The sequence below is a fragment of the Rattus norvegicus genome, chromosome 4 (genome assembly GCF_036323735.1).
Source record: "Rattus norvegicus strain BN/NHsdMcwi chromosome 4, GRCr8, whole genome shotgun sequence".
In the NCBI taxonomy this organism is placed as follows: domain Eukaryota; kingdom Metazoa; phylum Chordata; class Mammalia; order Rodentia; family Muridae; genus Rattus; species Rattus norvegicus.
In genome coordinates this window covers 150,606,940-150,631,858 of record NC_086022.1, presented here as the reverse complement: position 1 = coordinate 150,631,858, position 24,919 = coordinate 150,606,940, and the positions used below count along the sequence as shown (strand labels likewise).

Below are 24,919 nucleotides of genomic sequence, written 5' to 3'. Positions count from 1 at the left end.
TTAACCACCAAAGTGCACCAGAAACAGCCTCAGAATGTTACCTCTTTTCAGGACAGAGCTGCCACTTTTGAAGCTGCCTCAGTGCTGACACTTTTCAAGGTGGGGCCTTTCAAACTGGAGAACTGAGAGGCATAAGGCACAGCTCTGCATTGATAGTGACAAGTGGTTTGTCTTAGGAGACTGTACCCTTCAGAGAGTGCTCTGTATCAACCTCACTAAGTATAAAAAAGCACTCCTTTCCTCGGGATTAACACTCATTTGTCAGGAAAGTGCAGTCAATGCATGCAGAAACCCACTTGAACAATTAGCTCATTTCTTTTTCCATTTGCTTTCAGGGTAATTATGTAGCCCCTAAAACCATATATTAGGTTGGCCTAAGACAACCAAATAATTCAGGAAGGGGGTGAGGGCATCTTTTACCTGTTACAGAACAAATAAAGACAGGGTCAGCCGGCCTCTGCCTCCCCTCAGGGCACACAGAGAAGGGTCTGGTGAGCAGCCACTGAGGATACCTAGCTTGGGCCATTACAGCACACTTCCCTCTTGGCAGTTATGATGACATCAACTCTTCATGCACACAAAGCTCTCCTGCTCACATAGCTGCATGAGGTTAGCAACAGAGACAGGCATTATAAAAGTAAAGAAATGCCCTACAAAGGGATGTTGGCAAATGAGTGCTGAGTGAGAGTACAGAGGGAAAAGGCCAAAAGCTACGAGAGGGCACAATGTGAGGCATCTCCCCAAGGGTACCATGTGGCCACACAGCTCACTGGCTTGCAGGAACTGTCCCGACAGGAGGGACACCTCCTCCACCCCAGCAGCCAATGCAGAGGCTGTGATTTAACTCAAGCGGAGTCTAAACAGTTCCTTCAAAGCTCAACCAAGTGGGCTTTCAAAGGTTTTTTGGTTCTGTGAAGCCAATTCACACGTTATCTGGGGACCACAGCAAAGACTCTGTCCTGGAGTGGACAGAAAGAGGCTGTGCTGAGTGATGAATGAGACTGAACAGGGTTCTCATGCTCTGTGCTCCTGATAAGAACACACTATACAAGAGTTAAGAGCATTAGAATCCCTTTATCACCACATAAACATGTCACTTGTCCGGAAAGCATACAATTTATTTGTACGTGGGAATGTAATTTAAAAATTTTCCAAAAACCAGATTGAATCTTGAGAAGCAATTTCAAGTAAACAAAAACATGCCATGTTAATAAGCACTGTATCTCCCACCCCAACATAATGTGTGTGTGTGTGTGTGTGCACACATTTCCCAAATGCAGACTACCAAGCCAGGGTGTGTGTGTGTGTGTGTGTGTGTGTGTGTGTGTGTGTGTGTGTGTGTGTGTGTGAGAGAGAGAGAGAGAGAGAGAGAGAGAGAGAGAGAGAGAGAGAACAGGCTTGAGATAGAACCAACAAACTGGTGATTGTGATCAAAAATTAAAATCAAAACAAGCCCAGAGCATTTACCTTCATGGAGAGCCACACCAGATGGAGTGTATGAACGGGCTGCACTGCTGGGTGCAGGAAGTGCAAGTGAACCACGAAAAGGAGCCAAAGGGGCCATGGGGTGGCCAGAGAGAGGTCTAAAGGCATCCACCCTGGAGCTATACCTGGCCCTCTCATTTTCCTAACATTTTTATTTATTTGTGTGTGTGTGTGTGTGTGTGTGTGTGTGTGTGTGTGTGTGTGTGTGTGTGTACTGGGATTGAACCCAAGGTACCAGTTCTAATACTGAGGCACATCCCTGGATATGGACTTATAATTTAATTCAGGCACACTCCTCATCTTTTTTCCTTTTATAATTTAATTTAATTTGGCAGGGTCTCTCTATTGCCCTGACTGTCCTGAAACTTACAGAGTAGACAAGGCTGGCCATGAACTCACAGAGATCTGCCTGCCTCTGCCTCCTGAGTGCTGAGATTGAAGGTGTGCACCATCACGCCTGGCTACTCATTTTTCCACAGCATGGCATGTTAGGGTTTTATATATTGATCTCTATAATTCTCAGAACTACACTGAGCTACAGTTCTGCTATGCTCTGAGGAAGAGGCTTTGCAATGTGAGTCTTCACCCATATGTGGGTTCCATAATCACACTTGACTCTGGATGCCGAGCGGGCATTTTCAGCTGCACCACACCATAGTGGCAGAAGCTCTTAGGATCAGTCTCAAAGAACAACCAGGACTGGCTGGCTGCAGTGCCTAAATTCTACCCCTAGGATCTGTCCCTTTTAAGTGGAAAGAGCATTTCATGTAATGCTGAATGTATGGTAGGAGCATGGCAGAGGCTAAGAAAGATGAGAGGCAGAGGAAGCCTGAAGCCCATATCTGAGGTGTGAAGGGGAGGGACCGGAAGCAGCCCAGGGGTTCATCCTGTATGAAGGAGCCACAGCACCTAACAGATGGGTAGGAAAAGAACCCAGCTGTGGTTAGGCACAGCACAGACAAGAAGGAGGAAGCTGTCCTACTTGGGACTTGTGAACTAAGTGACTAGCAGTAACAGCCATTGAATGGCTATGGCTAGGACTTGAGGACTCCACAGGATTTTGAGGGCCTCAAAGCCCCTTTTTATGGAAGAACCTCACTATTTCACACCTAGGTTTTAAGCCTTGCTGGAGGCTAAGCTGTTGTCACCCAGAGAACTCTGGCTCTTTAGTGGGTCTCATGTGTCTAGTAAGCTCCTTCAAAAGTCTAGAGTACCTAGGGACTAAACTTGAGGTGCCACCTTTAGGCGCACAAGGGGACCTTCCTGATCACCCATCATAGGGAGCCACTCCACTTGCCAGGCTCAGTAAGGCACTCTGCACTCAAGCTGCTCAGAGCAGGCTCTCTGGGGAGTGCTGGCTTCAGGGATTCACAGCATCCTGCCTTGTTGTAGGATCAGCTTGTCACTTAGGACACTAAACCTTGGTGGCTCCTGACCCAGGTCTGAGGGAATCTGTGGAGACTTCCCTAATCCCTAAGTACCAGGTGACAGCACCATGCAGGCATGCTCATAGCCTACACAGCTGTTGCTGACAGGTACTCGGAATGTGCTGTCCCTCTAACATCCACCTTCAGAGTCAGCTTCAGGTCCTGTTTATTAATCTGCCTACCCTTTTCCTGAGGTCATCTCCATTTTATTTTATTTTTATTAATTAATTTATTTATTATTTACTTTTGGGTTTTTTAAACGGGGTTTCTCGTGTATTCCTAGCTGTTCTGGAACTCACTACCACCACCGCCCAGACTCATCCCCATTTTCTGTTTCTATCATTTCTTGGATACATGACTTAAGCCACTGCAGGTCAGAGCCTTGGAAACTCCTGTTGGCAGGCTGGGCCCAAGACATGGTGGAGTACCTTGGCATACTCAAACATGCAGAGGTCAGTATACATGTTGAGGGCGAGGTTTTCATGCCCACTCCTCTTGTACAGTTTGGCGGCTTCATGGAACTTCCCCTGGTATGAAAACACGTCTGCCAGAAACAGGTCATTGTTGCTCTCTCCCCTCTTCTTCCTCTCCTGGAAAAATTAGAAGCACAGGAAATAGTCTCCACAGCCACGGCAGGAAGTAGCCTGTACAAAGGCTAGCTGCTGCTATTTCTGGTCTTCCTACTGGAGCCTACACTTGGCTCCTGGGCTGCTATGTCTCTCACCTATGTCTCTATTGGGAAGGTTCAACAACAAAAGCAGATTTTTTTTTCAGACCACTTAAGATCAAACAAGAAGCGAACCTTTGTTTGCTCAGTGGAAATTCCACAGGACTCTTTTCCTGTATGTCTGCCCAAGGCAGCCACGGGATAACTTGAACAGTGTGCACTGTCAGAGTCGGGGACAGCCCCTGCATTCTCAAGATCTCCCAAAGCCCCAGACACCTGGGTGGCAGATCTGTGACCCATTGTAATGACAAACAAGGACAAAGTCTGGGATTTTCAACCAAGATGGAAGCCATAACACAGGATCACAAATGTGACTACGCTCCTGTCTCTAAGGGATGAGGAGACATTATCTGTGCTGGCTGATTTTATGTCAACTTGACACAAGCTTGGCAATTGAGAAAATGACCCCACCAGTTTGGCCTGTGGGTAAGCCTGTGGTGTGCTTTCTTGATTGATGTGGGGAAGTCCAGCTCACTGTGGGTGGTGCTACCCCAGGGCTGGTACTCCTGGGTGCTATAAGAGAGCAAGCCTAAGGAGCAAGCCAGTGAGTAACACTCCTTCACGGTCTTTGTTTCAGCTCCTATCTCCAGGTTCCTGACCCAACTTTCTTCATTGATGGGCTGTGATGTGGAAATTTAAGCTGAAGTAAACCCTTTCCTTTCTACGTTGCTTTTGGTTAGGGTGTTTTATCACAGCAACAGAAACTCTAAGACACTATGTGTGCTAATGTCTACTTCGAACAGGAGACTTCTACTGCTCTCAGTGACCCCAGCACCACCAAGCATTGCAGAGAAGGAAGGTAAGATGCAGAACAGGTACAGCCAAGGTCATACAAAGCTCACTCTTCATAACCCACGATTCCACCTTCTGAAGCATGGTTCCTAACACATACGTGGTATGCACATATATGTGTAAATGCAAGGGCACGCACACTGAAGCACCCACACACCTTCCTCCTGTGTTAGTCTAAAGCTCAGTATTTGTAAACACTGGCCAGCACTCAGCCCTCAGCCCCAGCATTGCCCTGTGCTTGTTTTCTATCAAGCACATCACATTGGAAGAGGAGGAGACCTGGAACCAAACTTCCCGACAAGCTGGTACAAGTTTCAGCAGCTGGAGACAGCATGCCTCACCAACGACAAGAAAGAATTTTTGAATCTTCACATAGTGCGGGCTAATCAACCAATGAGCTGACATCTAAAACATAAGAGTGAATCTTGTAATCTCTTGTAGTGAGGTAAGTGTCAGTTGGTGTAGAATGTGGCCACAGAAGGACATGATTGTGAAGGACTGTCCACATGGACAGATTATTCTGCCACCTCTATGCTATCATCCCAGGTACTCAACAGGAAACCACTAAGGCACACAGTTCCCTGGTTAGCACTGGCTAGCATCCAGCCAGAATCCAGAAGCTGAGGCCTCAGGACAGTCACAAGAAATCAATTGAGTGCTCTCTGCTTTTCCCCAGAAATAGTTCCTTAAGCACAATTCTCAGTTCACAGACCATAAACAAAGGTAGACCATTTGAACTAAGACATGACAAGTGGTAAGAGTCAGCTCCCTCCCTGGCCAGTTACTTTTGTGCAAAGAAAAGTGATATTCTGTAGCCTTGGATAAAGACTCCAAGGGCCCCACTGGCTACCACCAAGCATCATCCCTGAGAGCCAGCAGCATGAGATAATGGCATTCAACTAGCCCTTGCCCACCTGTGTGGGAGGAGACTGACAACCAGTGATCTGCTGGGTAGAGGGCCAGGGAGGGCTCACAAGGCAAAAGTGGCAACACTTGGGGAAAAGCAAGGGAACAGTGTGGGTCTCCCCTGAGGTTCTGAACATGGGCATGTGCCCTGTCCTCTCCTAACTTTCCTTTCTCCACCACTGAGCAGGGCCAACATCGAGCCAAGGACTTTGTACACATCCCTCATGACTCTGGTTGCATAGGAACAGACTCAGTGAACAACAGCTACTGGACTGTAGTCTCCCTGTCTCAGCTCTGCTGGCCCCTGCCCTCGCCACCCCACACAAGGCTGAGGCCCACGATAGATAAGTGTTTACTTTGCTCAACTGAGTTGGAGGGGCAAGACATTTGCAATTTCTTCACTGCTTCCTTCTGGGAGCTCCAATGTGTCTCACATTCCCTTAGCCTCACAATAAATCTGTTCAGGAGAAAGAAATGTGTATGCCTTTTTTACAGACAGACAGCACTGAGATACACAGAAATTAAAAATAGTGTCTTCCATCACCCATAAATGGTGCAGTCAGACCAGATTCTTTAGCCTACCACAGGCCTTCTGGGCAGGAGGATGCCTTAGTAGGCCATGTTGGAAACATTTGGGAAATGCTTTATTCACTGGCAGATTACTTACATCCAGGAGAATGGCAATAGCTACTCATTCCAGAGTGGTATACCAGGTTCTAAGAGCCTAACTCTGCCTTACAGCAGTACCAGAGAAGGATTGACCCCCATCTTGGATTTTTGCAACAGGGTTTCTCTGTGTAGCCCTAGTTGTCCTGAAACTCACTCTGTAGACCAGGCTGGCCTTCAACTGAGAGATCCACCTGTCTCTGCCTTATGTACTGGAATTAAAGGTGAGCACCACCGTATAGATCCCATCTTAGGAACAACGAACCAAAGCTTAGAGAGACCCATACCTTCTGTCTTATTCAACTTCTAAGTGACTAATCAGGGTTGCTTCTATGTGGCCCCTCCATCCCCCAGAGCAGACTCCAGGGCATCCCCATGTCTTCAGGATTACTAGCCACTGCATCCTGTGACAGAAGATGCTTTCAACAGTTACCTCAATAGTGCTGATCAGTTCTAGGTATCGAAGATCTTGGACTCTGGTGAAGGCCTATGGGAAAGCAATAAGAAAGAGTCAGCTGCCTACTTGTTCTCCACAGGCTGATGGGGGTAGGACACATCAAGCTCTAAAAAGAGAGCCAGCAAGCGGGGAAGGGAAACTCGATTCATCATTGTGTGCTTGGGAGGTGTGCCACCCAGCGAGGCTCAGCCTGTCTTCATCTCAAGGATTAGTCCTTACAAAGAACTGTAAAGAAGTCCTGGGAGCATCAATCATTTTGGGATTAGGTAAAACAGAACTATGATCCTGTAGTCTACAGTAGAACCCCTTGCCAGACAGACATTGCTCATAATGGAAAGGCAAGCCAGGCTGATTCCAGTCAATGGCATCTGCAGAGTAGGCAAGACACACAGACAAGAGCCTGCATGCTTCTCCCTTTGATTTGGATGGGCAGCAGTAGACAGCTCTGCTAACTCAACGGTGCCACACACACAGAGCACATAGGGAGAGGAGGGAAAAGCTCAGGAAAGCAGTTCTGAAGGAGGAGGCAGAGAATAATCGCCTGGTCTCTACAAAGTAAACTTGCATGTTAATCCTGAATATGTATCCTCTGCTTGGACTCCCGAAGGGGTAGAGACTTCTGATGCATGGATTTCTAGGTTGTGAGGGTCAGACAGATTGGTGCCAGTGAAGTGCCTTTTGCTGCTTTTGGGTACCACAAGGAACTTAGGGGAACTGAACCTCTGTGTATTTTGCTGGCAACATCTCTGCCAAGCTGTGCTTTCTGTGTTGTTCATGTGAAATGCACTGACACATGCCCAGAGCAGCAGCTTCTGAGCCATTATGGTTTAGAATGCACAACAGCCTTTGGCCACTGCTAAGCACCCTCTATGCTACAAGAACGGGGAGTTTCCGGCTGCCTCACAGATGGCCACAGGGTGATTTCATCCTTCTACCCTACAGGGCCGGGATCTATTCAAAAGCTAGGGACACAGGAATTTCTCTTGGCCCTGGTCCCCTTCCCTAGTCCAGGGGTTCACAGTGGAAAGGGGAGGTTTGGCAGCTAAATCTCCCTTAGCCAAGAGCTACCCAAGTCTGAAGCAGATACCCTAGGGAGGACACTTCCTGTCTAAGCATGAGCAGTGGCAGACAGCAGGATTAGGCAAAGCACTGCCCGAGAGGGACCTGGCAAGGGGCTTTCTTTCTGAAACAAGACTTACTATGTTACCTAGGCTGACCTTGAACATCGTCACTCAAGGGCTCTTCCTGCTGCAGCCTGCAAAAAGCTGCGGGCCTGGGGGTGTGTGTTACAGGCACATTGCAGTGCCCAGTACTTGGCTTTGCTTGAGGAACTGGTAAAAGGGTCAGTCAGCTAGTGTGAACAAAGTAAAAACTGCCTTCCTGATTTGTGTCTTGAAACACATAAAGAAGTAGGTCCCTGGTAATGGGCAGAGTAGGAAAAAGACTCAGGTCTCAACCCAACAGGACCTTGAGCTATTTCCTTCCTATGAATGGGCTTCAGCAACCTTCTTTGTGGTCAGGCAAGCAAGTGATGCCTTTCCAAGGGTCTTTCCGGTTCTGAGCACTGGACTCTTGAGTTTGATACATCTGTCACTGACATCCTTCAGCCCTGATACACTGCAGAATCAGGGTGCTATTCGGAGTGGTCAGTCACAAGACTGTGAATAACTTCCACAGTGGGAAGTGGGGAGCAGGAAACAGATGCAGCTGGCAGTGCTAAGTAGCTCTCCTGTGCCATCTAGTGGGGGTACCCTTCTAGGCCAGGCCCCTCCATCCACAAGTCTGAGTCCTGAATGACTGGCATCCAGGGGAGAGGAAAGCCAAGGATTAAGACATCAGTTAAAGTCCAAAGCTCTATGACTTTCCTAAATATGCTGCCCACAAGAAATATACACATAATTTTCATTTGTCAAGTAAAATGACTAAAGAAATACCATCTAACAAAGAACCCAGTGCTTTGATATGATCGTGTCTATTCTCAAGTGTTCTGGGATGCAAGGTGGGGTATGAAATGAATAGAAGGTTATAGCACAGTTTCAGTTCCCTTTATCTGAACATGTGCTCAACGACTCACAAAGGCCATGTGCTGAGTGGTACAGGCCACTCTTAGGCTCTAGGTGTGAAGGGTAACTATCTAGAGGGAAGGTAACTTTATTTCTAGCTACACACAAGGAAGATATCCTGAAAACCTGTTGGTATTCCTTACAGGCTTGCATTTCTAGGTAGGGCAGGAGAAGGAAGTTCCTCCAGGAGAAGGAACTCTCTCCTGAATTCCCAAAGCCCTAATCTAATACTTCCCAATGCTTATCTGATCTAAAAACATGTAGGTAATTATTGGTAGCTTTACTTTTCTTCATGTGCTGTGTATTGAAACAGAGCCATGTGCATACTAGCCAGTGCTCTACTGAGCTGTGACACCTCCAACTCTGCATGATATGGATGGCATTTGTATAGCCACTCCAAACTCCTCTTTTCCAGACCTGGGGAGGCCTCAAGAGTGAGTACAAAATAGAGGAAGAACGCTATGCATTCTAGAAGCAGGGGTACAGAAGTCAGGCTGAGAGAAAAGGCTGGGGAAAAGCCTAGGTCTGAAGTGTGCTCTGGGTCAATGGTATCACAAATGTCTGCAGGTGCTTCAGGATCAGTAGCCTGGGCTAAAGGAGACTCTCCACTTGGCTACAAGAGAGAAAACAGGGAAAGACGAGAGAAGAGACTGGAAGCCATTCCTTCTTCTCCCCTAATCTATTAGATGAGCACTCAGAAGTCCAGGAAAGGTTAAATGTTTTTCACCATTCCTGTAGCTTTTATTGGCTAAACTAGAAGTAACACTCTGAATCATGCCAAGAGGGTGTGGGACGCTACCACACTGCCGTGGGAGTGCGAGAGCCTGAGCATCTCTTCTGCACTAGGCCAGTTCTCAGAACAATGGTGGTGTATAGATGGTTGGTCACACCCAGCCTGGGACCCCTGATTAATAAATGGCTACCATGGACAGGCTTCACCTTGGTCTTTACATAAATGACTGCTTCCAAGATTGACAGCCAGCGTCAGCCAGGTGTTTTACTGGCATTGCCAGCTTAGATCTTCCCAACTTCCTGAGAACAGGGCCTAGTCTGCCAGAATCCTCCAGAGAAACAACCCTGGGAAGGTTGTTACCACCATTGTGAAAGGAGTGACTGAGGAGACAGCCCATGATCATTGGTTTCTGCCCCTTTGGTGTTACCTGGACCCTTCGCCTCAAGGGACCCTTCCAAGGACCAAGTTCTGGTGCACACTACTAAATGCATACCTTCTTTGCAGTCTCAAACTCTAGTCCTTCTAGAGCTTCCATGGCAAGTTCACGCCAATCAGTGTCTGTCACTCCCAAGCAAGCGATCTGGTATGCTTCTTTGAACATTTTCCTATCAAGGTACTGGTACATCGGAGCTGACTGTAGGGTTTCAGGGAGAAAGAGAATAGTCTGTTCAGAGTAGTGGGAAGAGTCAGATTTCACAGTGACATCGCCAGAAACTCCTGCCTTGATCAGCCACCGATCAGCACCTTTACAACCTTACCCTGGCCCACCTGGGTACCTTCTCTTCTGCCACCCCTCCTGCTGAGCTACAGTGCTCCCATCACACGCTTTTGGTTGTCACCTACCTTCCCCTTCCCTAGGTCAACCTAACCCTAATATGTCACCTTCTCTGGGAAGGATCTGCCCTGCCCACCTTCCCACTCCCCATGGAAAATGCCTACTTGGCTTTTTAAAGCTCAGTTAACAGGTCCCTCCTGGAAGCTCTTCCCTGCTTTCTCCTCATGCCCCAAGAGAAGGAGTCTAAGCTGTTCTTGGCCTCTGTGTGGATAAATTGTGTGCTGCACTCTAATTCCTTGTGTGTCTCTGGAGTGAAGCCCTGGCCAGCCTGTGACTGCAGCAGGGCTCTAGTCACTCCCAGCAGTCCCTGCACCCAGGCCAGAGGAACAAGTTAATCAACCAGAAGGGAGAGATCTGGGATGGTCTCTTCTAAAAGAGACTATGTCTGAGAAGGGCACAGGTATGGCGTTTGCTCCAGACAGCCCAGAAGGCTCTGAGGACAAGTCTCTGAGGTCTCTGGTGCTGAAGACCAACTCTCTCCTCAAGGCCAAGCTGCCTAGCTGAGCATATCTACCAGTATTCCCTGACAACTTCTTTTTTTTTTTTTTTATCGTGTCAAGCCAGGAGAGGAAGAGAGGAAGAGAGAGAGAGAGAGAGAGAGAGAGAGAGAGAGAGAGAGAGAGAGGAGGGAAGAGTGAGAGTGAGGAAGAAGAGTGAGAGTGAGGAAGAAGAGTGAGAGTGAGGAAGAAGAGTGAGAGTGAGGAAGAACCCTGACAACTTCTTTTTTTGAGGCTATAAAGACTGTTGCAATTGTCCAAACAGTCCTGTGTAAGGAGGTGTTATGACCTTTGATAATACCTCAGGAGACTCCTGGAGGAGACCTGACTTGCCTGAGGACACAGACCTAACAAATTAAAAACCTGAGGCTAGCACGAGAGGTGACCTGATATTCTTGGTCTTGTGCTCTTTCTTTCTGTGTTCGTTCTCTCTCTCTCTCTCTCTCTCTCTCTCTCTCTGTGTGTGTGTGTGTGTGTGTGTGTATGTGTGTCCATCTGTCTGTCTGTCTGCAAATTGCGAATGCATGCATACACATCAGGCTTAAAGCTGAGCTGGGCCTGTCATCCTTAGCAATAAGGAATTTGGCTTGACTTGAGGCCAGTCAATATGCTTCAGGGACCCTTGTCTCCCTTGTGGATTCCTGGGCAGTAAAGATCAATCAGCCAGTACCTCTGTACTAATGGTTCCCAAATGTCAAACTGGAAGTGCTGTTTTCTCCTTTTGGGGCCTTTATCTTTGAAATTTCCGGTCCTTCCCCCCCCCCCTTCAGAATTAAAAGAAATCTTTTTCCTTTCAAAGCTGATGTGCCCTCTGACAGCACGACAGCTGTACCCAGGGGCTTGTTTTCCTGTGGTAATACACCATCCATTTCCCTCCTGCTGTAGGGAGCAGCTGGCCACAGACTGGGAGCAGCTGAGCTAGCACCCAGGCCTGGCTCAGCCATATCCTATCCAGGGGATCTGTTCAGAGACTCTGCCGAGCTCAGGCTTCTGCAGGCCAAAGCAGCCATCTTCCTGGCCACAAGTCTCATTATCTTCTGAGCTCTCCCAAACCCCACCCACTCTGCCCTCACAAAGAGCTCTCTTCTCTGGACTCCTCTGCTCCACTTGAGTTCATTTTGTGGCTTTTGGTATTTCATGACTGTCTATAATAAGGAGGAATAATAACAGGAATCAGGACAGGCAAACCTGGAAATGGGTGTAATTAACCCCGTTTCACAGTGGCAAAGCCTGGAGTTTCGGCTGCTCTGGGGAGGATCCCTTTAGCCCTGGAGTTCAAGACTAGAGTGGGCAACATGGCAAGTGCCTGTCCCAAACAAAACAAAACAAAACAAAACAAAACAAAACCAAAACCCAATGATCCTCTTACGCAGAAAAGAACCGAGGCCTCAAAGAGGGAGATACGTTTTTCAGGATGGAGTTGGATCCAGTTATAGAAACAGAATCCAAAACTAGGGCTCCTTTTCCCAAGCTGCACAACTTCCTGTGACAACTGACACACACAACCCCCCCCACACACACACACAAGATCCACACAAGATGAGCTGATGTACAGCAGAGAGGTACAACCTGAATGAGGATCTGAAAACCGTACTAAAGAACCAGTCCCCTGTGAGCAACGCCTTATCTGGCTGCTGCATTCCAAGCATGACATCATGGAGCACAAGTCAGGTTTACTGCCCTACTTGGCAGCTCGGACACACCAGTTCTTGCACAAGATGATACAAATTTCGAAAGGAAACCAAAAATCCCAAGAGCAAAAATGGGGCTTTTGCCTGGTCTGGAGGCCCAAACCACAAGAAGACTGGAGGCGAGGCGGCAGATAAACAGCCTCTGTCTCCAGATCGCCTTTCCCAGTGCTTGGCAGCTCTGGCCTGCTGCATCAGCAGGAAGACTGGCTACAACCAACAGAGACCTTGGCTACTGACTCTTGAGGCTCTGGCAGGAGGAGCCCCGGCAGCCCCTCCGGCTCCTCTTGGCTGGCCAGAATCAGGAGCAGCAACTGCATTTATTTTTGAGGTTAGGATGGCAGTCTGGGGAGAAAACCTTTTAATAAGCGAAGCCTGTTTGGCATGGATAAGGAAGAGTGGGCTCCTAGCAAACGTGGTGCTTGGGTTTAGGGTACTGCTGTACTGCTGGGGAGCAGATAAGGACAGCAAAGAGTCAAGCAGGCAGGGCTGTCCTCAGCTGCCACCACACACCACCCTGTCCCCATCTCTCTGCTCTGTCTTCTCCACTGTTCATTCACATCAGAATGCACTGCCATTGCTTGAACACTCAGAATGGATCAGGAGCTGGTGTGGACAGTGCTGCAGTAAACCCCTGCAGCAACAAGTAGCAAGGGCTTCCATGGCTCCAGGGAGGAAGGACTCTGTAGGCCAGGTGTATGTAGGCAGGCAGACTAACAGCGTTCTAGAGGAAAGGCAATCTAGAATTATGAACATCTTTCAATGTACAAGGCCTCTGGCCCAGCAATTTCAGTTCTTGGAATTTATACTAAGTCAGGACATACGCAAGGAAGACACCCACTATTTACAAGAGCAAAAAGCAATGGGCAGCCAGGGTAGTGACTCACGCCTTTAATCCCAGCACTCTGAGGCAAAGACAGGAAGATCACTGTGGATTTGAGACCAGCCTGATCCACACAGAGAATTCCAGGGTTGCCTGGACCAATCATAAGAAGGAAATAAAAGGTTGTGGGTAATATAAACGTAGGTGCCAGGGAGTAAGCTATGGACGATCCAAGTGCTAGATAGAAGAGCTGTGTTCATTCCAAACACAGCTGGGTACACAGCAGGGAGGGCATGGGAGCTAGAGGCAGGACAGTACTCCACCCTCCACGGTGGAGCAAAGGAACAACTGCATTACAATCTTGTACAGTACTACCTAAGGGGAACTGAGCAACATACACAAGGAATCACTTGTCATTTCTTACACATAGATGTGAGCCTACAATTGTCTTACTGTTTGAAAATTCTGGTACAGTATTTCCACTGACATGGCACAACATTTCCAGTAGATTGCTGAGCAAAAGCCAGATTAGTAAGTGGGGTGTTTGGTTTTGGCAATTGTTTTTGTTGTTAGTGGGGTTTGTTTTGGTTTTTGTTTTAAGAAAAAGTATTGTGATGTATTCTAGGCTGCCTTTAAACTTGAAATCCTCTTGCCCCAACCTCAAAGTGTTTAAATTATAGGTATGAACCGCACTGCTAGGTCAGTAATTCGTCAGAGATGGGCCTAGACTAGCTAGCTAAATGTCATGTTAAAAGAAGATGGCATAGGAGCTGGCAAGATGGCTGAAAAGGTTTAAGTACTTTGCTGTACAAGTGTGACAGCCCGAGTCCAACCTTCAGAACCAACAGTGGGAGAAACAACTGCCAAAAGTTGTCCTGGGACCTTCAGAGTCACTGGCACTCATACACAATTAACACATTTTAAGACAGAAGATGGTACACAGTGATTAAAAGCCCCATTCTCTTGCTTTTGGTCCATACTCAGTACAGTCAGTACAGTAACCTGTCTGGGGTCTGGAGGGATGGCATTCTCAGCACCCATGTAAGGTGGATCACAACACCCTGAAACCCCAGTTCCAGGAAATCTGATGCCCTCTTCTGTCCTCCATGTGCACCACACATCTGTTTACACACACACACACACACACACACACACACACACACATACACACACACACACACACATTTTAAAAAAAAATTCTCTTGAAGACAGGACACTGTGGTTCAAGTTTCTCCTTGGTATTTGCCTTGGTTTTATGACAGTTCTATAGGGAATGTCTCTCACTTAGGGACAAGCAGACAGGCAGCTAAGGCAGCTATAACTAGGTCAGCTACCAGGGGTGCTGTCTGGGTTCTCCGGTCTGCTTTTCCCTTCCTATCCTGTGGTTTCTAGCTGGCCTCCTCTATCTTCAGGAGACTCTGCAGGGTCCCGTGTGCTATCTCTGGGTCACATTCTTAATGCCCATTCTACTTACTGTCCACTCACACACTTATGCACCCACCTGGTGGACTTGCCACTAACACAGTACTGAATACTGCTAACAATGCAGCAGGAAGAGGGCCAGGAAGGAAAGAAGGCCAATGGATGGCTTTGCTGTCTAGATTTATGTCAACTTGGCACAAAACTAGAGTCACCTGAGAGGAAGAAACCTCCACTGAAAAAGATGCCTCTATAAAATCAGGCTGAGGGTCAACCTGTACAGCATTTTCTTAATTAACAATTGATGGGGGAGGGCCTAGCCCATTGTGGGTGGAGCCACTGCTAGGCTGGTGGTCCTGGGCAATGTAAGGAATCAGGCAAGTCATGGGAGCTAGCCTATAAGAAGCACCCCTCCACATCCTTGGCATCAGCTCCTACCTCCAGGTTCCTGACTAGTTTGAGTTCTTCTCCTAACTCCCTTCAGTGATGGACTACAATGTGGAACTATAAGCTGAACAAACCCCCTCCTCCCCAGCTTGCTTTTTGGGTCATGCTTTTCCATCACAGCAACAGAAACCCTAACTAAGACAATGGGGCTGACCTTCTTGTCCAGAAACACATGGCTACACACAAACACCCAAGTCCATGCACCCTGAGACACCACAGATTCCCCACTTCCCTCCTCCCCCTCTTTGCTGCTCTTAGCACCAGTTTGAAGGCCTAACCATTCTATTTTGTGTGTCCTACAGCTGCAGAGGAGTGACAGGCACCAGGGTTACCTGTGGCACCTCCACAGCAGACATAGAGAAGACATGAAGGCAGAAGATCTTGGAGCCATTGTAGCCGACGACGAAGCCCTGCAGCTTCTGCTGGTGCACTGGGAAGGTGCTGGCCTTGATGTTGAGGTAACCTCCTCCGGAGAAGCAAAGCATGTCCTCACACTGGGTGTTCCAGGCCACACTGTTGGCATTTGGTTCCTGAGGGACAGAGGCTTGTGAGGCTCTGACACCACTCCCACTTTTCACTCCCACCCATTCTTAAAGCCTGGTGTCCCTGGAGTACAGACGGCAGGATGGAGAGAGAGGAGGAGAGGGGCCAGAGAAGAAGGGACGAGGTAAACTCCTCTGTGTACTGGTGATGATGGACGTTTTGGATATGTGCTACTTTTAAAATACATTATTATCCCCTCCATATTTTAATCACTCCACAGTAAGTGGAAATTTAGCAAGGTAGGATTCCATTTCTGTTAAAGGAAGCAGGTTGGTACTGCTCTGTGGTAGCTGACTGGCATGTATAAGAGCCCGGGTTCCATTTCCAGCATGAGAGCAGGAGTGTACACACTTCCATACATCGCTACCTACCCAGGAAGGAGGTGGAAAATGGTCACCCTGAGGATTAACAGTAACGGCTTTTGGGTAAGTGGAATTGTGGGGGGGATTTCCATTTTCTTTGCCTTTTTTGTTTTTGTTTTTGTTTGTTTGTTGATTGTCTGGTTTCTTTGGTCATGAACTTCCATTGTTTTCTATAATAAGCAACAGAATGGGGAGTTTTTTTCAAAATTAGAAAATACATTGTCTCTACATGTGTAATTTTACACTAAAAACACAGTCACACCAGGAGGTACCCACTCTACCAATATTCTGCTCAACTCTAGAGGCCTGGGGCCAACAGAGACTCACTCCTCTCTTGAGTCTTCTATCCTCAGCATGAACCACTTTTAAATGAAAAATATTGGTACTTTCCATTTGAAGGGGCAAATCCAGTGGATGACAGACTAGGAAGGTTGTGTCTCCTGGCAAGACCTGAGAACCACCTTTGCTACTTCTCCAGAGAAGCTGCAATAAGGGCCATGCACCTTTTCAACCTCCACGCAGGACACAATGGGGGGCTCTAGGTCCAGGCAGTGGGTACTGAGGCTGGGGAGAAGGGCAACATTCAGGGTTGTTTGCTCCTGGGCTGTTCCTGTGACAGTTCTGTGAGAATGTAACGTCTAGTTTCACGTTAGTATGATGAAGGAATGCAGTCTAGTTAGCATACAAAAGGTCCTAGGTTTGATCTCAGCAGAATACATCATCTCTAGCCCCAGTACTTAGGAAGTGGAGGTAAGGAATCATCCTAAAGTTCATCCTCACCTGGAGACTAGCCTGAGCTATGGAGAGATCCTGCCTCATAAAAAAAAAAAAAAAAGGTAGTTTCATGATAGCCTGAAATTGAGACTCACAGAGGTCCATGAATGCAGATGAGTCTGAAAACAATGGGTATATTTTCTTTCCCCTAAACCCTCTTCTTCCTCTGTGACATGATATAACTGAAGTCCTTTTGGGCTACTAGTAGCCATGTAGCTGTCTAATGGACTGAGGAAAGCCAAGCACTTCTACCCTGCTGGGTCTGTTGCCAAGGACAAGGAGAGTCTTGGAAGAGGACCCATGTCTATCTATGACATTGGGAAACTGTGCAGGACAAACCAGAGAGCAGAGGCTCCAGTCTCAGGGGCTCCTCATTCCATATGAATTAACTCTGACTGCTCGCAATGCCCCAAAGAGGCCAAGAACAGCCCTCATGTGGCAGAAAGGCAGGCAGGTGATGGGTACAGTCTTTGGACTGCTCAGTGACACACTCCTTTCAATCACAGGACCAAATGCTGTGGGAACAATGCCCATTCCCAGTGACCCATGCAGCCGTTGTGCCATAGTCATCTGTGGAACAAGCTAGGATGAGCTTCTTCGTGTCCCTCCTTCCTGGTGTGCCTTAGGCCACTGCTAACAACTGCCAGTCCTGGGTCCGGGGTAAGGGACTCACAGACTTCATCAAAAGAGTCACCACCACACACTGACTTGGTCACCAGACTTGTCACTGTCCACTCAAGTACTGCTTATGGCTATGTGAAACAGGGGTTGCTTGTCCATCTCTCTGACAAGGAAACCCGTACTCAAGAGGCTGGCCCAGCTCCCCTCCTTCCTGGGGCTTTACAGATTCTACACCTGTGCTGGGTCCCAGGCCCCTGTGGTTCCTCCCAGACAGGGCTGGGTGCCTCGCTGCACAACTGGGAAGTACAGTGCAGGTCCCTGTTCCAAGGACTGTGTCTCCATCTAGGACTTCACCTGGAAAAGCAGCTCCTTTGTGTGGATGTCATACACCAGGCACGTGTCATTTTCATCCACCACAGCCAGCTTGTTCCGGGAGGCACTCATGTCCAAGCAGCGCACGGCTGTGGCCTGCTTCAGCAGGACAATAGCAAAGAGATTGTCCACAAAGATCTTCAGAATCTGGCGAAATTTCAGAGAAATAAGTGTGAGTTTCCACAGCAACCAGACCCTGGACCACTGCCAGACTCTTGGCATCCCATGTGTTCTACAAGAACAACACCCACTAACTCCTCCAGAAGCTGTGTGCAGAGAAAAGACTCATTAAATAAAGCAGGGGATGGGGTGGGGGAGGTGGGTACCATCCTTAAGAGTCCAAAAGCATGGTTCATAGGAGGTCACTGAAGCAACAACAGGCCTGAGAAATGCCAAACTCACTCTAATGTCTATGCAAACTGCGGTCATTTTTAATGATACTGCTTAAACTGCAGGGTAGAGGAGTCATACACTAACACAGGAAGGGCTATTGTAAACACAGGGGCGACATCTGGTATAAAGTAATAATGATGGTGCTGATGGTGACAGCTGCCATTCACTGACATCCCTGTTTCTGACAGCCCTGTGAAGAAACAGTATTGTCCTTATTTGGACAACTTGAGCCTCAGAGAGGCAAACTCATCTGCCCAGGGCCATACAGCTAGTGGGAAGGAATGTGTTCCCAGGTTAGCCTGACCCCAAAGTCATGCTCTCAGCCTCCCATGAGACCTGACAGCTGACTGAGGAAGTTGCAGATTCCCCACCACTTGGGTACTGCTGCCTGACAGCTCCTACTGATCTCATGCTCCGCAACTTCCGTCCCCAGCAAAGACCTGACAAGCTTCAGCCATAGCCATCTGCTACACAGCTTGGCTCTCAGGCTAATGCAGTTATATTTTCACTTTCAAATTTCTATGTAGCCCACATAGAACTTTCTTATTTTAAGCAAAGAATGTAGATGAACACACAGAGAATCTGTTCAACTTCATGCAGCCTAGATTTCCTAATCGATTTGTCCAAACAGTCCATTTTTCTTTTAGGTTCTAGTAACACCCTAAGGACTAGCACCATCTAGGCCCCAGACAGGAACACTGACTAATCCAGGCACTGCCTAATAAGGCTCTGACCTCGTGAACAATCTCTGCCTGCCTCTCTAGCAATCCACTAAAGCCGTGTCTCCAACAAATCCCACCTTTGGGGTGACCTTAAGCACACTGATCCCTGCTACGTGCAGCTTCAAAGCCATGGCACCAGCTCTGACAGGTGTAAGCACACTGTGAGTCTGAGAACCACGGCATTTTGGCCTGAAGCTGTCTTTATGAAAGTAAACTCCAGGGCTGGAGAGATGGCTCAGTGGTTAAGAGCACTGACTGTTCTTTCAGAGGTCCTGAGTTCAATTTCCAGCAACCACATGGTGGCTCACAACCATCTGTAATGAGATCTAATGCCCTCTTCTAGTGTATCTGAAGACAGCTACAATGTACTTATATATAATAAATAAACAAATCTTAAAAAAAGAAACGAAAGAAGGAAAGAAGAGAAAAGAAAAAAAAGAAAAGAAAAGTAAAACTCCAGGCTGTCTACAACCCATCGCATGTCATCCCAGTCAGGAAACCTGTGTCTGCCTGGCCAGCAAGCTCCATGGTAGCACAGGAAGACTCACCTGGCCGTTCTTCAGGCCTACCAACAGACCTTCTCTTCCAGCGGGGCCACCAATCACCTTGATGTAGCGAATGAGAGATTCCATCTGCCATTCCCTTTCCCTCACTCCACTGAAGGACAGGCACTGTAGCCGTTTCTCCTAGGAAGCAACCAAAGCTCAGCATGGAGGTTCAGAGAAAGCGTGCGTGCAGCCCTCTTGGGGGAACCCGTCCTTTACCATCAGTGGTAATCTAACCCTGGCTCCTCCCCGATCCTGCCATCACTAATCCACCACAGGCTTCCTTAGGCGCCATCTTTAACATGGACCTCCAGAGCCAACAGCAACAGGCCACTGACTTGCTGCAATTAGTCTCTAACTTGGGGTAGCCCTAAGTGGTAAGGGGCTTGAGACCCTCACATAGGTTTTACATGAGAATGGCTCCTAAACAATTTCTTCCTTTTTAACAGGTCTGGGCAAGATCAGGTCCACCCACAGTAGGCTTTTTTTCAAAGTCTTTCCAAAACTCCTCTTGACACTAACCTAAAGACTTTTAGAGACCTATGACTGGGGATAAAATTTCTTTTGGATAAAACCCCTCTTAGAGTACTGATTCTCAACGTGTGGGTCATGACCCCTTTGAGGGCTATATATCCTGCATACCAGATTACCAGATATTTACATTATGATTCATATCAGTAGTAAAATTACAGTTATGAATTAGCATAGAAATAATTTTTTGGGTAGGGTCACAACGTGAGAAATGGTCTCAGAGGGTTACAGCATTAGGAAAGTTGAGAACCACTGCCTTAGAGACTTTTTTTTTGGTGGTACAGATCTATAGTTCCAAGTCCTCTGGAGGCTGGGGCAGGAGCATTGCAAGTTCAAGGTTTGCCTGGGATCAGAGTGAGTTCAAGAACAGCCTGGGAAAATTAGTAAAACCTTGTCTCAAAAATTAATAAAAAAGTGGTGGGAGAGAAGACTGGGGATATGGTTCCATTGCAGAGGACTTTCCTATTGTAGGCAAGGCCCTGGGTTCAATTCCTAATGCCTCAAGAGGAAAAGGAAAAAATGGAATTCTCTTAGGAGGTAAAATTCTACTTATAAAAATCTATCCTAGATGGGTGTGGCACATGCCTTCAACTCGGCACTCGGAGGTAAATTGGAGATCATGAGCTTGAGGCCAGCTTGATCAACTTAGGAAAACACTATCTAAAAAAAACAAAACAAACAAACAAACAAAAAAAACCCAAACCAGAGCTGCACTGTAAGACATTTACAGTATATCCAATCCCAGTGTATCAACGTGCTCCACTGTCCACAACCAGCACAGCCATAGACTGACTTCATCTCCCTAACAAGACTCATCTAGATGCCAAGGGCCAGCCACAGAGTGATGAGCATCTCTTTTCCCTGAGGAAGACCCCTGCCCTGGGGGAGGAAGGATGAGCTGCCCACCTGGCACAGGATGATGTGGTCAGCACACACCACCAGCAGGTTGCACTCAAACTTCTTGACAATTTTCTCCTTTACCCGGTAGTGCATGTCTGCCGAGTCATCAGAGTACAACTCATAGATGAGGATCTTCTCTGGCAGCTGGATAGCTAATCGATTCTTGTAGATGGCAATTTTCTTGACAAGCTCTCTGCATTTAATCCGAACTGTCAACGGAGGGAAAGAGACTCTAGCAAAAGGTTGTTAAGTAAGGTGAAAGGCAGAGAAATTAAAAGCCATCATTTATTTATTTAATGCTCCTGGCAATTAAAGTGACACACTCTCATTACAAAAATCTTTAACGGGGCTGGAGAGACAGGCAGCTCAGTGGTTAAGAGCACTGCTGCTCTCTGAAGACTTGGGTTTGATTCCCAGTATCCACATGGTGGCTCACAACCACCTTAACTCCAGTTCCTGGGGATCTGTTACCCTCTTCTGGCCTCTCAGGCACTGCACACACATGGCACACAGACACACATGTAAAGTAAAGCTGGATCAATCTGTTAAAAGCTCTCCCAGAGCACCTGCCACGTGCAGGCGGCTGTGTTGAGTGGGGAGCAGAGCTACACATGCTACCATTTCAGGGAGAAACAGAGCGATCCGGCAGTCAGTGCTACTGCCTACATGTCTGAGGACACCTACACTCCTTACTCTGCATAGCAAGCAAGGCCCCTAGTGATCAAGAGCCCACCACAATGACAAATTTCATAGCTGGCCACACCCCTGCAACCTTCCTGACCACAGGGACTTCCATACAGTAGGCTCTGCCTCTCTACAGACCAAGTGGGGTAAACAACGCAAAGAGGACTTGCTGAGCTGTCCCCATGGCTACATTCCCACCACCTAGATGGAACAGAGATCTACCCTGGCAGGGACAAAAGAAGCCACCCTGAATCTACAGGATGGTCCATATGTGGGACCCCTATGCAAGACACCTGCCATATCTGGTCAGCAGCATCCAGACAGCATGTGTGCTCAGCACATCTGGATATGGACACAGCTCGGTGGAGCCTGACCTCCTTAACCAGCAGAGCTACTACATGAACAGAAGGGAACTGTCAGAGCTCAGACTGTGAGAGCACAGATCCCTGATCCTCTGACCAAGCCTGAGCCTATCTACTGCCCCTACTTGTCCAGTAGAAAGACCACCAAGAAGTGAGTAGAGGCTGAGGGAAAAGTATTCCAAAGTGGCTCTGACCAGAGATGGTAAATGTCCACAAAGCCCCATGCACTTCAGTCATTACAGCTCTGACTTATCAGCCCCATGGAATTATTGTAAAATGTAATGAGTTGGTGCTTTTTAAAAACAAAACAAAACAGGTTTTATTGCTTTGGCTAGGTCCTCAAAGAGATCTGCATCCTCCTTCTACCGCCAAAAGCTAAAGCAAGGCCAGGGAGACATTTACCATTATTTTGCATTGCACTGTCACCAGCCCAAGCCCAGACCCTTTGCTGGTGTCTATAAGCAAGGGCAAGCTCCCTCTTACCTTTCTGCTCTGTGATCAGGTGTTGCACAATGACATCTGTCATGCTGTCCCTGTAGGCATACCGATCCTTGTAAAGTCCGTGAACTGTGCTAAAGATAAGCTGGTAGAAGGAAATGGTGCCATCCTGGCAGCCTACCACCTGTGGAGAAGGGCGCTGTCAATCTAGGCTGAGGGGAGAAGCAGTCTCCCTTCCACCTGTTAGGAGCAATGGCTGAGAATCTGAGTGGCTGACCTGGTGCTCAGGGCCTCCTCTAGCAATGCTCTGCAGGATGAACTTCCTCTACTCACCACGTAATTGGAGTCAGGTTTCACTCTACAGGTCCACACCCAGGAGTTCTGCTCCCCAACGGTCCCCAGCCGCACTCCATCCTTGGTGAAAAGAGATACCTGCTTGTCTGAACCCCCTACCAAAATGTACTCTCCTTTAGTGAAGTAGCTGATGCAACAGGGGTCAAAGTTCAGTGGCCGATCCTTCCCGATCTGAGGAAAGAGAACACACACCGAGTGAAAGACCAATCCACAACCACAACAGTAAGGGTCCCCCCACCAACATTAGTCGGATAGAGGGAATGTTAGGAAGGCAAGGGGGCTGCCCAGTCTTATCTCCTGAGCTACTCCATTTCCTACACAGGCCTCTCCACCTCTGGAACCCACTGTTCCCCTCAACCCAGCCAAACCCTTGGCCCCTAAAGTCTGCCATGCCTGACCTAAATGTTGGGAAGTTAGCCAGACTTCCTCAACCAACCTGGAGACCAGGGAGTCTTTCCCTCAATCGCCCACCTCACACATGGTCAGCAACTCACCTCAGCTTCTTTTCTGTTTATTTTCTGAGCGTATTCACTTGAAAAGAATGCCCTGTATTCTTTATTCAAGAAAGATAACCCTAAAAACCTAGTTTTTGCTTTAAGGTTTAGGGTCAACTTCCAAGTGTTTTCCTATTTATAAATCTGGTAAAGTGAGCAGTCGGTTGATGCTGACAGTTTAATGAGTGCAATTTTGAACACATAAAACCACTGAAACAGTCAGCTCCAATTTCAACTTAGTTAATTCCCTTCAACTAATTTAAACTACAATTATAAATTTAGTTTGTTCACTTTTCTTTCCTTTTTAGGAATTCGAAATGCCTAACAACCAAAAGCTTCCCTCCTACCTCCCAATGCTACAAAGTCTAATAAGAAAACTCCGGCACCTGTCATGACATTGAGGGCTGAAGCTGCCGCTGAGACTTAGGGCTCCTCTTCCAAGTCACAACTAACTAAGTCAGGATAACTACAAGGACCAACTGAAGGCAGAAGCAAGTGACCAGAGCAGGCAGAAACTGAGCAAGGGGAACAGCTTCAGGCAAGAGTCTCTCAACACTGGCCCTTTCAGCTCCTTTTTGGATGGGCATGGAGTTTGAGGTGGGATACTGTAGAAAGGAAGGCCAGAAGGAAGCCCATTCTGTACACGAGCTCTGCTCACCATCTGGAAACCTTTAGCTACCTACCCACATGACTCACAGGTGAAGCCAAAACCTGTACTAGGATCTCAGCTGCTGCCCACAGAAAATACAGAGCAGAGCACAGCAGCACCAACTACCGGATCTCCCTCCCTCCTACCCTCCCTCTATTCCTTTCTCCTTTCCCTACCCTCCCACACTTGCCTTCAGAGGAACTTGAGAGAAATTAGTTTCTATGGTGTACAATTTATAATTCTCCGAATATAATTGAAAATTTCAAAAAGCAGGATAATATGGGGTTGGAGGGAAGGCTCAGAGTTTAAGAGCACTGGTTTGCGCTAACAGAGGACCTGGCAACTACATGGTAGTTTACTGGAATCTGTAACTCCTATTCCAGGATCTAACGCCCTCTGTTGGCTGCTGTGGGCACTGCACACAGGAGGCACATAGATGTGTACAGGCAAAGCATCCAAACATATTAAACTATTTTTTAAAGTAGAAAAATGTGAATCTTATTTGAGAAAAGACAATCAGCAAGGCCAGACCCATGGTGGTTCAGATGCTGGAACAAGCAGATGAAAACTTTGAACCACCAGGGATAACATGGTTCACAATACTAAGGAAGGGGGGGTTGGGGATTTAGCTCAGTGAGTAGAGTGCTTGTCTAGCAAGCGCAAGGCCCTGGGTTCGGTCCCCAGCTCCGAAAAAAAAAGAAAAGAAAAAAAAATACTAAGGAAGGGGCTGGAGATGGCTCAGTGGTTAGGAGCACGGACTGCTCCTGCAGCCGGCTTGAACTGGGCTCCCACATGGAACTGGAAGATGACGTGACTAAAATAAGTCACTTTAACAGACAGAGAGATTATGAAGAGTCAAGTAAGTGACTGGAATCTGAAGGAATAGAAAGAATGAAGAAAATGTATCTGAAGAGATGAAGGCCAGAGTTTTATCACCTTTTAATTTTTTCCCTTCCCTTCATCATGCTTTTTTAAAAGAATAAATATATAGGGGTTTTTTGTTTGGTTGTTTGTTTGGTTGTTTTTTTTTTTTTAAGCCTGGTGAATCCCAAGCAGGGAAATACAATGAGTCTCTTTAAAGTCTAATATTTTCAGTCCCCAGCTCCAAAAAAAAGAAAAAAGAAAAAAAGGAAAAAAAAAAAGAAAAAAAAAGTCTAATATTACTTTTCATTGAAAATCATTTGTATAAAAATCAGAGCTTTTGTTTGTT

The 24,919-nt window shown here is 47.3% G+C and overlaps 1 protein-coding gene across 12 annotated transcripts in view; it reads right to left on the bottom strand.

Moving 5' to 3' along the window:
- Positions 1-24,919, bottom strand: part of Ift122 (intraflagellar transport 122) — a 70,528-nt gene that overhangs the window by 16,194 nt on the left and 29,415 nt on the right. For 10 of the 12 annotated variants that reach the window (XM_063286092.1, XM_039107640.2, XM_063286093.1 and 7 more), the window contains 9 exons: positions 22,546-22,737; positions 22,258-22,396; positions 20,735-20,937; positions 19,301-19,438; positions 17,620-17,784; positions 15,298-15,495; positions 9,750-9,890; positions 6,437-6,490; positions 3,341-3,502 (listed from right to left, as the gene is read on the bottom strand). In XM_063286092.1, coding sequence (XP_063142162.1) covers positions 3,341-3,502; positions 6,437-6,490; positions 9,750-9,890; positions 15,298-15,495; positions 17,620-17,784; positions 19,301-19,438; positions 20,735-20,937; positions 22,258-22,396; positions 22,546-22,737 — 1,392 coding nt within the window. Of the gene's footprint in view, positions 1-3,340; positions 3,503-6,436; positions 6,491-9,749; positions 9,891-15,297; positions 15,496-15,879; positions 16,041-17,619; positions 17,785-19,300; positions 19,439-20,734; positions 20,938-22,257; positions 22,397-22,545; positions 22,738-24,919 lie in introns of those variants that run through there. The other 2 variants (XR_005503231.2, XR_010065648.1) reach the window with 1 other exon arrangement.